The 15,399-nt window shown below is 36.0% G+C and overlaps 1 protein-coding gene across 1 annotated transcript in view; it reads right to left on the bottom strand.

The window, feature by feature from the left end:
- Window positions 1-952: 952 nt before the first annotated feature.
- The window catches only part of LOC109033695 (uncharacterized), a 79,489-nt gene continuing 65,042 nt past the window's right edge, over window positions 953-15,399 (bottom strand). Inside the window, exons 3-5 of the mRNA XM_019046414.2 lie at window positions 13,556-13,718; window positions 12,253-12,590; window positions 953-7,825 (exon numbers count right to left, since the gene is read on the bottom strand). Coding sequence (XP_018901959.2) covers window positions 7,580-7,825; window positions 12,253-12,590; window positions 13,556-13,718 — 747 coding nt within the window. The 3' untranslated portion in view covers window positions 953-7,579. The remainder of the gene's footprint in view (window positions 7,826-12,252; window positions 12,591-13,555; window positions 13,719-15,399) is intronic.

Raw genomic sequence — 15,399 nt, forward strand, 5'->3', positions numbered from 1 at the left:
AAAATAAGCCAGAAATAGTGGTTCCTTATATTGCAAATTGTGGTCCAAATGAACTTAGGTGCTTTGACTTTATGAAGTTTTCATTCGGAAATGTTTGCTGAATTTTAGTCTTATTTTCAATGCAAGAATTGTTAATCAGCAGCCTGATTGTTGATGTTTATGTTGGCACAGCAAGAATAAAAAATCAATGTATAACAGATTACACGGCACAAATGAAGTTTACGTCAGCACAGCAAGAATCGAAAATCGATAGATTACAGATTACACGGCACAGATAGGGCTATGTCTTGTCTTGTCTTGTCTTGCCGACATAGCCAGTTAACGTTTCAACGATCAGGCTACAGGCCACCAAATGCTTGTTAAATCAGAGTAACTGTTACAAAACCTTATCAACACCTGACGGCACTAGCCAGATTGTGAATTTCCTCTCTTTTAATATTCGAAATATTGGAGGCAGTTTCTCACTTAAAAATTGAGATAAGTATAAAAACAAGTTTTGAATTCTCACTCGGAATTTTTTTATTATTATTTAATTTACTTTTTTCCTCCTGTACTTCTTTTGCTGTCGCAGATTTTTTCATATTTTTAAAAACATTAATTTTTTAATTATGTATTTTATATATTCAATTCGTAGGTGACAATGAAGATTGTTGAGTGCAAAGTTGCGATACCTTTGTTAGTCACAATAACTGGACTCAAACTCTCTGAGGTTTCGGATATTGAGGCAGATGTAAAAAAAACTATGCCTTTATATGGATTTAAACTGCAAACCTGAGAGTTTGCAGTTAACCAGCACTGATACAACAAGACACAAATGATCGCTGCACCAGTTCTTGGTAAAGCAATGCGAAGCTTCAGGTATTGCTTTTGTGAGCCAATGAGGAAAAAACTGACGTGAGACATTATTTAAAAATCAGCATTTGGCATTGGACTATAATTGATTAAAAAAAAATTGAACAAAAGGAAATCAATATATAATTTTGAGAAAATAAAACAATGAAATAATCACAGTACAATTTTTCATATAAATTAAGCTAACTAAATTTTCAATAATAACTTAATCGTATCAACAAACAAAACAAGTTGAACATCAGATGATTCTATCAGTATCGAAGAAAAACGGACCATGAAACCGATGAAGGTATCAGTAATGTAATCACAAAAATATGTATTCCCACTGTACTAATTTGATAACTCCTCTGGCCTTTACTTCTAAATGATAATTGATAAGACAAATCAAAAATCTCAAAATGTTCACAGAATGATCTTTATGAGTCAAAGGATAACCAAAGAAAGCTGTGAGACAATGAATTACTGAGTTTTTTACAGGAAAATTGGCAACCATTCGAAAGAAGGTAAGTGTTCTCGTAATAGCACCATGAATATATGCGACTTGGGGGAGAGAAATTTATCTCAGGGGAAAACGGGTCATAAATAATGAGTGAATGTGTGTCAAAATGTGCTTGAAGTCTTTAAAACAACACCACTTCTTTGAGGAAGTTCGTTGACTGGGGTGAGGATTAGCTGTGTACCGGTCAGGTTTCTACAATCGATAGTGGGGATTCCATTGCATTGACAGGGTAGCTCCCGGTACTTACAATACTGGTCAATTTATGTGATTGGCCTTTTAACCAAGGACACATTTCATTTTGGAAAATGAGACAATTCTTTCTAACTTGTCAGAGAGCATGTTATGAACCTAGTTAAAGCAAATACAAGTGTTGTTTCTGGAGGATGGTGACTTAGAAAGCACAGTGAGTGAATTGTCTGAGACTACTTAACACAAAATTTGCGTGAGAAAATTTGTATAGACTTTTGAGCTAAACTACAACAAAGACGTAATTTGATAACAGATGGGTCAACCCGATTTCATGATCCTGCACAAAACTTAAAATGGATGCTGTAATGGAGCGCAGATTGTTCAGTAAAAGTAAAGAAAAAAAGTATCTTCTTGCTGAGCTGAAATTAGGGAACAGGAAAGGAAATACATTGGATGAGAGGTGTTCACTGCCTATGTTATTAATTTTTAATTGAGACACTACGTCACACAACAGCTGTCACTGTGAGTTACTTTTTTATATTTTCGGTTTTTTTTTTTTTGGTGAGCCTGGATGACCATAATGGGTTGTGAAACTGGGATGACTTATTAGTATCAAATTATTTCTATGCTGTAGCATACATTTTGAGGCAGGAGGCTAAAATATGCGCTAGTTTCTTATTCCAATCATTGTGAGGAACAAATTTCAGACTAGGTCAGTACGCTTTTCTAAATTTTCGAGCCATTTTCCATGAGGTATGACTTTTATTTGTGCTAAAGCTTAAGTTCACAACAAACTCGTTCCGACAAAGAGGTGAGAGCTGATGACCCTCAACTCAGAAAATTTTTTTCTCTTCAATTTTTGGGCCTGTTTAAAAGAGTTTGTCTGTGACTCAACAGTTTGCAATTATTGAAAAACCCATTATTGTATTCATTGTTCTCTAATATTGTGCTCCAAAAGAACTGATATTGAAGCCCCAAGTTAATGATAAATAGAATTTTGATCCATCGTTGCAAAAAAGAGAAAACTTTACCCAGTATTCTTACAAGTTTCAAAGACACGACAGTGTTTAGGTCTTAATAATTGATCTTAATCAATACATAGTTGAAAACATAAAAAAATATGAAATTCAAGTACAGCCTTTGTGGGTGAAACGGTCATCAAAAAAAAGAAAGTTCTGGCATTAATTTTTACTTTGATTTGATGTTTTTCTGTTTGTGGATTTTTGTTAGATGTTGTTTTAAGGTTTTTGCTTATTTTATAAGTCATACACATAGGTTATTATTTCAAAACATTTGACATATGCAACTAAGATGAAATAGTGCAAAAAATGAAATAATTTACTCTCAACTTGCATACAGAAAGAAATTTTCGGAACAGGAATTTACATAAGCTTACATGAAGGCAGCAAGTGTTAAAAATGACACTCAATTCACTGAAAAACTCAAGTTGTCATTCATTTTGTTGGTTGCAATAATAATTATCGGACTGCTTGGAGTTTTTGGGCATCCTTTCTTGTCAAGCATAGCAAAATTTTAGTGCATCTTATGATTAACTACTTAAATAGAGCAATGCATCATCATTATAAAAAGAAACATTCTGCTAGGAATCCTAGGAATCACAATAGGAATTAACACAAAGGCTGCTTACATTTTTGGATTTTTGGGCGAGGAATAGCAGTTTAATTGATAATTGTTAGAATCTCGAATATCATTCTTAATATTTATCAAGTTGAATGAATCAAGCAGTCCTTACAAGCTAAAATAAGACATTTCCTGAGAAAACAACCTAATACACACTTAAAATTCTGCAGAAATAAAATAAAACACCGACCCCATTTTCCTATAGCCTTCAGTACTCTTAATCAAATCAAATCAAAACCAGAAACCAAAAACTGAATTTTTCTAGAACATTGCACAATTGGAATGGAAGAGTTTAATAAGGTATGTACCTCAGGCTTAAAAGAAGGAATCATGCAACTTGTTGTAAAAGAGAAAATAAAACTCATCTACATGGAAAATGAAAATTGTCTTCGCAATTCCAGTCAGTTTTAATGTTAATAGAGTTCCACTTGAACAACACCATTTTGTTATATAGATGAAAAAAGAACCATGGCGTTGTGGATAAAACTTTTTAATTACTACGATATCTTTCGGTTTATGCCATCATCAGGGCTATAATGACTTTTTGAAACATAAACAAAATCACATTTTGCAGTTTTTAACAATACTTTACATAACGAATATATTTGTGATACTGTCAAAATTAACCTGTCCAGCGCACTGATTTGCAATCAGCTGATTCAGTTGTTTACAAGTTCATAGGTGCAACGATCTTATCATATATGACGTTTGATTCATTTTGGCAATATCACAAATATATCCATGATGTAAAGTATTGCTAAAAACTGCAAAATATGATTATGTTTATGTTTCAAAAAGTTATAAAAACCTTTTTTTTTCACCTACATTAATTTTAATGTTTCTTAAAAAAATGTAATTCACACCTTGGCCTGAATGGATGTCAGAGATTAGGAATTCTCTTTAAGCAGAGAACCAGAAACTCCTTTTTAGTAAATATGAATAAGATCCATTTTGAAAATTTTGCCCTTGTTGGATTATTCAGGAGGAGCCTTAGGTTCTTAAGTCAATATTAAACAAGTCCTTAATAAGGAACTTCTTGTCATCATGTGGATAAATTGCTACTAAGTTTTCTTTGTTGTTTTTTTTTTAATACAGCTTTTGCAAATAACACGTTCAAAAAACCCTTTACCATAACTCAGATTAGAAGATAATTACTTATGCAAATACATAGGTGGGGGTTGATCATATTGACAACAGCACAGCTGTTGGTTTGGGCCAACAATTCGTACAATTCATAACAATTCATACTAATGTGAGTCTTACTACCTTGATATTCTCTTAGAAACAACATAATGACAACCACATGCCTCAAATATGTTGATCAAAAGGGGGGAAAAATTAGTTATTTGCTGGCAAAATGAATGAAGATTAGGCATCTTCAATACAGCAGAAAAGATGTAATCTCAAAATCAAATACATAATATATAAAGTTTGCACGTATCATCAAATAAAAAGTACGATTAAGCTGTAGTTTTTAGTGCCTTAGTTTATGAAGAGTTTTTGTTAGTTTGGGATTCTATTTAAACTATGGTGTCGTTCAGGAGAAGTTTTATCCAACCTAATTGGGAAGAGTGCCGCGACCTCCAGTATGGCTGCAGGTCGCATCTCTGTCATGTCAGTCTGTTTGGTCATGTCATTTCTTGTAATGAAACATATCGATCGCTAAGGAAAAATCCTACCTACAAACTGACGATTTTACAATATGAAGAAAAAACTTCAGCAATTTTGTAATTTTGAGGTTAAATTTGCAACTTCGTTTAATATATTACAGCATCATTACAACGTTCCCATGCAGGATTAGAAAGACCTAGAAACATCATGCATATACATAATATTGATAACTACAGTAGAAAAATACGTATCTTTGACTGCAATGTTGCAAAAAGTCTTTCATTATCTTCTTATCTTTTTATTTTCTTTTAAAAGAGAAGAAAACGCAACTATTTCCAAAATTTTTGAGAAATTCTCTTCACTTACTGAAAAATATTCATAAAAAATCTCAAGGAGATACTTTGGTTGGTTATTTATTTTAAAAAATAACACATAATCAGAGATTTTGAAAAATTGCAATGGAGATACGTACTTTTTACTTTAGCCATCGAAATACCATGATGACAAAGAAACTTTTTGATAACTCTTTTCAAGACCTTAAGAGGGCTATCATTAAAAATCAAGTGACTCAAACGATCATCTTCAAGCCACAATTAACAACCTCTTACAAAGGCCGCCTACAATGCACTATGCAGGTAATGAAGCTGAGATCGGGTAAAATTTGTTTATAAAATTAGAAACCACGCAGGGGAAGAGACTCAATTTGACTATTTTGCACGGGATGTTAGCATATAACTGTATTGCCTTATATTAGCAAACCAGCTACTGAACGTCATTTCAGAAAAAGTATTCTACTACATATTGTGAATGTATCCATAATTTGAACTGTTACCTTGGAACGGGAGTACTTATCTGAACCAAGCTAAACCTTCATACTACAGAATTTGACCCTCAATTAACAGGCTTGAAATTTTCTTTATAAGGATAAACTTATATCATATACTAATGTCTTCATGGTTTGTAAGAGGCCAGAGACTTTCATGCTAGATATCAATATCAAAATAGGTCGGAACGTACGTATACATACACTTTTCCTACACAGTAGCCTCTGTACATAGAAAGCGCAAGTAAATACAACGGATTAACCATGAGACACAGATTAAACTTAAACATGAAAATTAATAATAAAGAGAACAAAATAAAAACAATGAGTTTATGGTTTGAACAAAAAGAAGTACTTAGTTACAAAACATTTCGTTTTTTTTTTTAGTTACTTTGGCTTGATCACAGAGGCTTCAGTCGCCCAAAATTTACATTTGTACAACCGTATTTACAATCTCAATCTACTTCAAAATCGCAAAATTTGCAGGCGTTGAGCATAGGTACCTTAGATAAAGCCTGTAGCAGTTGAGAAAATAATTTTAAAGCTTCCATGGATTTAAACTTAACTTGATCAGACTTTGCAAGCACTAAATTCACCTTTGATCTTAGCTGTGTAGGAAAAAACAGTTCAAGCAACATTGGCAAATGCTGTATGAAGCAAAAAACTATATTTATTTAGATAATATTCGGATTCTTCGAACCATATTGACAGAAAATGTTTTTTTAAGGAAGTAAGAGGACCTGACAACATTTCACACAAGGCTCTATTTGGCATAGACCCTTCACACAGCTTTGCCATGACAAGAAAAAAAAATCTGAAGAAAAGAGATTCTTAAAGAAAACAAAGATCAATGTCAAATACTCTAGGTTACACCAACACTAGTCAAACAGGCAACTGGTGACGCACCTTTTTTGCTTCCTAACTATAAGTCCTTCTCCTTAAATCTTACTAATAAAAAGCAAGGTTAAAGGGCATACAGGACAATGAAGCACAAAGAAGATCACAAAATATTGTTGTGTTGCTTGCTAATATTCAATTTGAATTTTTGCTCTTATCTTCCTGCTGATGATGACTGCTAGCATGTCCCACCAATAAATCAGAAATTGTCATCACTTGAGTGTACACTCTGAGGATCGTTCCATAACGCCAGAGGAAATTTTTAACTTTGAGGTGCAGGCTCATAGAAAATTCTGAATATATATTCTGCATCATTGTGGCAACTAAGAACCATTTTAATTTTGATTGATCAATGTAATCATGATGTGGATTGTCAATGGTAAAACTTGGTAAAGATACCTCCATTTTTTTTCCAGTGCTACCCATTCTTTAGTTTCAGACGTTTGGGTGTAATTTTCCCTCACACAGTCACGGATACTTGATTTTTTTCTTTTTTTTCTCAGCCTGTGTAAGAGACCTTAAAGGCACCTGAATAACAAAACAGGGATAACTAGTGGTGACCATCTTAGTTACGATTCAGACCAATTCAAAATCCTAAATCTTTCGTTCTTAGAGTAGAATAATGCTTTATTCGACGACTTATATGAGTAACTTTGCTTGATAGATCAACAGCTAACTTAAGATTTTTCAAATTGCGAAATTTTGTAATCTTAGAGCTGAATTTAAACAGTCCCTCACTCCTCAGATCTTAGTCATCTACAGAGTTCATTTCATATTTTGTTACCATTCCACTCCTTGACAATTTCACCACATTTCAAATGTGCCTTCCATCACTGAAAAGAGGATTTAAAGAATTAAAACAATGCAAATACTTAATTCTAGCAACCACAGACACTCCCTCCCAAGCGTCTGTCTTTCTCCGCCTTCTAACATCAATTGAGACCAGCAGAAAACGTAAGTCTGCAGTGCTAAATCTGGGCCACTGAATTTCGCTTCCTCCAGAGGCTTAGAATTTTCTTTGTTCCTTCATTTTGCAGGGGTCATCTGCATTGATGATGAGCGTTCGATCAGGTTAAGTCATCCTCCGGCAAGTCGTCGCCATCAAGCTTGCTACCACTGGTGCAGACGCGACATTTGCAGCAGATGATGCAAGGTGCTGCCAGGAGAAGTAGAGGCGATGCAATCAGAAGTAGGATTCCAAACCCAGCAAAAATCCCGATCACCTGAGTTCGATGCCAGATCACAGAGGCACGAGAATGGCCGAGTTTATTCTTACAAGGGCCCTTGTCATAGTGCCGAAGTAGAAAGTCATCCTGCGGGCGAGAAAAAAAAGATTAACAATATGGAAGTTCAACGATTACAAGAGGGAACTTCATGCTTCGGGACATAATGGGCCAGTTGCACTGGTCACAGAATCGTGTTGTAATGCTTGAGTCTTGTGGGTTAGCTAAAAATAATAAGATCTATCCAAACAGCAACTTCCTACGTTTAATATTAACCTAGATATCGCCCTTTGAAAAGACGGGTTTTTGACGACATCCACCGCGGTAGTGACACCTGTAGTTTTTTCCACCTTGCTTTCATCAGTCAGTGAAGCACTGGTTACTCAACATGAAACTTGGATGAAAGCAAGGTGGAAGAAACCAAGGGTGTCACTACCGCGATGGATGACGTCAAAAACTTAACTTTTCAAAGGGCGGTTTCTCTATTAATATTGAACGTAGAAAGTTGCGGTTTGAACGGATCTTATTAGTTTTAGCTAATCTATAAGAATCAAGCATCATAACACGATTCTGTGACCAGCGCAACTAACCCATTACAGCAAAGGATAGGGTGTTGCAGGATAAGCATACCAAAATATGTCCCGCCTAACAAATTATTATTTGAACCACATAAAATTATATCCTGAACTTAAGGTATTAGGGCTTTTTTCCTCTGTTCCTGTCCGCCCACTAAAATCTCTTCTTTCACGATTAATTTACGGTTGTTTATAGTGTAAGCACTAATTTGAGGGGCTTGGAGGACAAGGCACATAAGTGCAGTTTTTGAGAAAATTAAGACATTCATGAACTCAACTAAAACTAGTTTGAAAGTATATCATGTAAAAAATTCACGACTAAAATCCAACTTTAAAGCATCAAAAAGTGAGTATAAACTTCCTTTCTGCCATAAAGCTCCATGTAATTTTGAAACTTTAAACATGTATTTCTTGAAATGGCAAAAATTGCATTTATGCACCTTGTTTTTCAAGTCCCTCATTTTAAATCCTTTGTGGTTGTTTTTCATGGAATTAAGCAAAATTTGACGGAATTTTTACGAAAAAAAGTAAGAAATTTTTAAGATGCTTCAAAAAAAAGAAGAAAACAATTACGGCCACTGCACTTGTTTTAGCCTTGTAAAATATTCATAAAAATGTTGGAGTATGGGCTTGCTTCTATGGGTCCTATCAGTCTAAATATACATAATCATATGCGTTTTTTGGGAAAAGTAGCACTTCAGAGCATAAGTTACATCCAATCGTTAAAACAAACCCAAAAAACGGAGGATCGATTGTAATTAGTAGTAGCTTGATGAGAAATGGTACTTAAGCAGCCATTTTCAACGATTTGGAAACAGAAAAAGGTTCAATTCTTGACGGCTCCAATTGACACATCTAGTATTGACTCAAAGAATGGCTCAAATAAAGGAATCAAAAGACATTCTTTTATAATTTTGAAAAAAACAGAAGAAAAAAATTTGTTTAAACTGAAAACAAATTTTTTCAAGAAATGCGTGTTTAAAGTTTCAAAAAAAACTTGTCTTCAGATGAGAAATTGCCATAAAATTATATGTTTTTATCCTGTTAAGACATTATTATACTGTTATTCAAAGCTTCAGATAATTGTTTATATTTCCATTCTGGAAGGTAACAATACATGCAAATCTTTAAGAAAAAAAATTGAAAAATTGGAGGCCGTTCTTAGCTTGCTAAATTTCTGTTTCATTGAACCCCTACCCCCTCGTAACATCCGTGACATAGTATCCTTCAACCTGTAAAAACAAAATGGTGTAACACTCTTCTAGGCTCTCCTCCCCTCCAGATGGTTGCATGTTTTATGACCGGCCCCTTAGAGAGCTGCTTTTGAAAGAGAATAAATTTCAAGTTTGAATTTTGGGGTCAGAAACTTAGCACCAGAAATTAATTTTTCTAATAAGTGCACATTTGGACTGGATTCACTAGAAATGACCAACGACCAAATATTTTAAACGATTTGTCACTTTCTCCACATTACTCATGGGATACACTTCATTTAATAAACTTCTTCAGCCCTAGTTAAAATGTCCCCTTCAGACAGAGGAAGTGAACATCATTCCTTAGTTGTCTATGAGGAGTACCAGTCGGAAATTTTCTATCCCCTGTGGATTTGTTCTTCCTAGCTCCATTCCACCTACCTAGGGACTGATTGCTAAAATTGATAGACAAAGCTATAGACAAGAAGAAAAAAGAGAAATAAAGGGATCCTATTGGTGGAAGCGGGTGGTTGCAATGGACAAAAGAGGTAGGTAATGGACCAACTAACAGCAACCCACAAGAGACGGCATAGTTAGTCCATCAATTTCTCTATTAGACTATGGAAACCACCCTTTTCAACCAGTAGGATCGCTCCATACTCCCTATGTATTCTTTGTTTATACTTTATCCATCAATTTCAACGGTCAGTCCGCAGCAGTCTGTTTGTTGAAATTCTTTTTTTGTCGACCGGACAAGTAAAGATTAAGAAGAATTGAGTAATGTGATTGGTCAGCTTCATCCTTTGTCCTCTTTGTCGTGCCGGTAAAAAGTGTAATCATCGAGAAGCTAAAGGCATCTCTTGAGTTGCCGACACTACGTCGTCAAATTCTGGTTGAATCCACGCTTTAACGGCACGACAAAAAGGACGAAGGATAACGCTGACCAATCACACCCGGCCGACAACTACAAAATTTCAACATTGGGCTGCAGTGAGTTCTGTCAGTATCTTACTTATCGACGGCGCACTATGGTCCACAGACTGGATTTAACGGAACTTTATTCGAAAATGCACTGCACCGTCATAAAAGGTGGTGGATCTTAGAATTTTTGGGTCGCTGATTTCATTTTACATCTTAGTTAAACAAAATATTAACATCCTGACCGAGAAACTTAACTTCAAATGTAATTTCTGGCGCTTTTAAGATTGAAGATTTTTTCCACCCTATTTTGACATGTATAAAAATAGTAACAAAAATGTCTCTCGATCAAAATCAGGTTATTCTTATGTATTTTTTAGGCGGTAAATATCCGAATATGACCTCCGTTTTTGTCCATTACCCTTCATTTTTCGGAAAAGCCGATTTTACCCGGAAAAGCTCGTTCTCCGAGGAAAATTTAATTTTCCGGGATAATGAGGGGTGATAGGAAAATCTAAGGTCATATTCGGGTTTAGCAAGTCAAAATGCATAAGAATCGATATATTACACATCGAAATCATTTTTAAAATGTATTTTTAACACACTTAGAGTCCGGAAAAGGCTTTACCCGAAAGGCTCGGGAAAATCGGCATTATCGGAGAACTGGAGCGTGATAAAAAAAACCTAGGTCATATTCGGATTACCAGCTTAATATACATAACAGAATCTCTTTACCGCGGGTCCATGTAATTTATCAACATGAATTGCAATCATGGCAGAAATACGTCAAATTTGCTCATTTTCCCAGGAAAAAGTCGCTTTTTCGGAAAAAAGAGAGGTTATAAGAAAAAACCAAGGTCATTTTCGGACTCAGTAGATCAAAATATATCGGAATACTTTTATTTTATACTGATAAAAAATTTAACAGTCGCAAAAACGCCAAAAAAGCATGGAATAGTCTACATTTTGATGCACGGATGTGCATCCGAAAAAAAATTCATTTCGACCATTAGGCGACAAAAGGCGACATTTAAATTGGCCTCATTTTAAACTTAAGGATATGTGGAACAAGATTTTTCAATCCGCAAAGCATTAACTAGAATTAAAAAAAAGTTGGAGTTTCCTAAAAATTACAAATTTCACTGATTTCTATCATTTTTTGGCGTATGTTTGCAGCGTTAAAAAGCATAAAATTTCAGTTCAAAATTAATGCAACTGGATGAAAAGGAAGTCACTTGCCATCAAGTGGAACCATGTTGCCCAAAAATCTACATAGATGATGCGTAAATCGGTAAAATAAACTTCTTGTAACGCACCACCAAATGCGGCCCACAATCAGCTAATGAAGACCTGTCGCGCGCTCTGTTGTTAGGGTCCGTCACAATCTTATAAATCATTATTAGGCAATGAAAACTTAGGTGACGATCCATGGGAGTATGTATGATAAAACTGTAGTGCCAAACTTCAATTTTTTCCACCTTCAAAATTTGACTAAAGTTCCGTTAAATAGGGTCTGTGGACCATAGTGCGGCGCGGCGTAAGTCCGCAATCACATATCTCGTTTGCGGTGTCTGAAATTCATAGAAAATCTAAAAATCTCCGTCTCTATGTTATTTTTTTAAAGGAGAGCAAATTGACATCAGTCCTTTAAGTTTTTGCAGAATTTTCTTCGCACGGAGAAGAAAAATCACGGCATTTATAAAGAATTGCTGTTGAGTAGTTTTCCGTAAAAAATAAAGTATGACAAGAGGTCTGCGACGTCGCAAACCGAGTTATGTGATTGCCGACTCACACCGTCGATATATATGAAAAGATGAATGGATGCACTTACATCAAGCGATGCTAGACAGTACCAGCAGAAGACATGTTTGCAGCGTTTGCACATCATCTGAGCGCATCCCTCGTCTTTTTCGATGGGGACGGAGCACATGGGACAGCACTTGATGAGTTCAGAGTCGAAGGAGACGCCAGGGATCGAAGGCTGCAGGTCTTCCTGTCGACACGGAGTTCCGGGGTGCCAGCCTGCCCGGCAGTTGGAGCAGAAGTCTAAGGAACACGTTACGCAGTGCACGCATTGCGGCACTGTCCGTTCTACGGTTGAAGCCAGCGTGCACACAGTCTCACACCCGGGCCGGGGGCACCACACCCTCGACTTATCCAGCTCCACCTCTGTAAAAAGGAAACATTACCGCTTTTATTCAAGTCAGACCCTAACTTCTATCGTGACACAGAAGAATGGAGCTAGGTCGTAACGAAGCACAGTGGATGGAGTCAATAGGAGGGATCGGACAAAATGTGGAAACTTCAAGAGCTTTTAACTCCGTTCATACAAAATTTTGAGGTTCTTAAAGTGGTTCCATTGGTTTCCTCGTAAAATTTTCTGCAAGAAGCACCCCTTAAAGTTTAAAATGCGACAAAATAAACATTAAAATTTTCAATTTAGTTAAAAATTTTATGTCCGACCTTTCCCATTGACTCGATCCACTACTGTGCGACGCTTCTGTCATGCGTTTAGTAGGTGAACGACACACGTTCCTTTTGTGCTAATTTCTTTCCATTGATTGATCTTATGCAGAAATGCATAAGAACCTTTTCGACAGAGATACAATTTCACTTCAGAAGACTGACTTGTCCGTAAATAAATTGGTCCGATAGGAAATGGAAGCTAAATACCGAAAATCGTTATTCCACTGATAGTAAAATTCAAACGAACCGCTCAATACAGCTTTGGCCGATCGAAAACTCTGATTGGTTAACAAAGCGACCACTCCGCTAGTTTGACGTCATAAAACTGAGTAGTTACGGCCTCTTCATCCTCGTAGAAAACGCTTCCACATGTGAAACAGAGGTGATTGCAGAGGAATTTTTTACCGAGTGCTCTTGTTACAATTTTTCTTTTTCGAAGTTTCACATTTTCTAAGATGTTCAAATTAACAAGATCTATCAAAAACATTAGTCTTTAAGTAAAATGAAAAAAAAAATAATTAATATCAGATGAAATCCAGTAAATGTCTCAATGGTCAAAACTTTGAGTGAGGGCACTTTCACTGCCGGGCATAGCTGCGCTCTAAGCGCGGTACCACTTTTTCCAACCTATGTTAGAAAAAAAATAAACTACAGGAGGAGAATGTTACCTTTATTAAGTTTAAAGCGCTTGTGTTTCTCGACTTCATCGAAATTGACTAAACTTTCGATCTCCTCCATCTGGATGATTCCTTGACTTTTACATTGAGCATCCGGGCATGAAATGTGATAGGCTCCTTGATTTATTTCGAATTCAACATACGCTCGAACACACTGCAACAGATAATAAAGAAGAGTGAAATGACAGAGAGTTCGTTAAAATTGACACTGGTCGAAATTGAGACATAATGGTGATCAGTTTAAATATTTTGTATACAAAATTGCTGCTGCTCTTACAAAAAAAAATAGTCGAAGAGAAGGGCGCGCTTCAATTTATATTTCTCATATTTTTTCATCGACGCACAGTAGATCGAGTCAATGGAAGAGGTCGAACAAGATTTGGAAACTTTAAAAGCTCATAACGCCGCAACGCCGCTCACAGCAATTTGAGATTTTAAAAGTGGTTTCATTGGTTTTGTCGAAAAATTTTCTTCTAAAACACCCCTTAAAATTTAAGATGTGACAAATTAAACAACAAAATTTTCAGTTTTAGTCAAAATATTCATGTCCGACCTCTCTGATTGACTCGATCCACTGTGCGACGAAACATTCCAGGGATTCAGAGAGTTTTTAGCGTTCCCATTTGAAAGATCTCCACTTCAAAATTTTGTTATTAACAAGAGGATAGAGAGTTCTTTCCCGAGAGACTAAGTCTTGGAAGATTCGGAATGTTCCCAAGTTTTTCTTGTGGCTCCTCAGGGGATTTCTTAATTTTTGATGACAGCTTCAAAACCTACTTCAGTATGTACTGTGATGAATAATGGTTCTCTTCAGTAAATAAATTAGAAAACTACGATTGGGGGATTATCAATCGAGAAATCGAGCAAACTCCCAAAAAATCTCAAGAAAATTTCAAGAAAATTCAAGAAAAACTGTTGTTCAGTTCAGACCCGGTTCAAACCCGTTCAGAGCACACATACTGTAGAGAAAGTTTCAAGTCTTTCAAAAAATGCCCTGACTTTCCCCTGATTTCCCTGACGTGATAAAAGTCCCTAACAACAGAGTTCTTGCATGTGTGAGGGATTTGTGATTTAAGAGCTTCATCTGATGTAGAACTTTGCGAGAAACACGTCGGTGCCACTGATTTCCTTTGAAATCAACTCCTAAGCTCAAAAAAGCTCTAACAAAGTTTAGGCAGTAATGGTCAAATTCTCCATGCACAGATAGGGATCAAATACATTAGAAGGGTTGCCGTGATTCCTGTCTTGGACACCTCAAACAAAATAAAAAACCTGCTAGTGTATTTGCTCCCAGTCCGTGCATGGAGAGTTTGACCAGACATAAAGATGAACTCTCAACGCAGCGTGAAGTATGAGTATCCCTATATTACGGCCTGAACTTGCAGAGCTGTTTCTGATGAGGTTAGGAGTTGATTTTGGAGATGGCATCGTGGTGTTTAACGCGAAATTTTACACAACGGCATTCGCATCGCAACTCCACAGGTGGAAGAACTCCATTCGCGCTATTCCAAGCCTGTAGACACCCTGCGGACCGAATTTTAAAATCGATGGACAAAGCTATTATATAGACAAAGAAGACAAAACGGATATGGAGGGACCCTATTAGTGGAGGCGGGAGGTTGCAATAGACAAAGGATTTCGGTTTTAGACTAACTAACGCCCTGGAAAAAAAAGCCGCTTGGATCTAGAGTCCAGACTCTTAAAAACATTGACAAGAAAAAATACTCTTGATTCAATCCGACTTTTTTTTGAATTGAAAAGCCAAGCTTCTTGATTTGGGCGAATTTCCTTTTGATTCAAGCAAAAAGTCTGATTGTATTAAGAGTATTTTTTTT

Source organism: Bemisia tabaci, chromosome 2 (genome assembly GCF_918797505.1).
Source record: "Bemisia tabaci chromosome 2, PGI_BMITA_v3".
NCBI classification, from domain to species: domain Eukaryota; kingdom Metazoa; phylum Arthropoda; class Insecta; order Hemiptera; family Aleyrodidae; genus Bemisia; species Bemisia tabaci.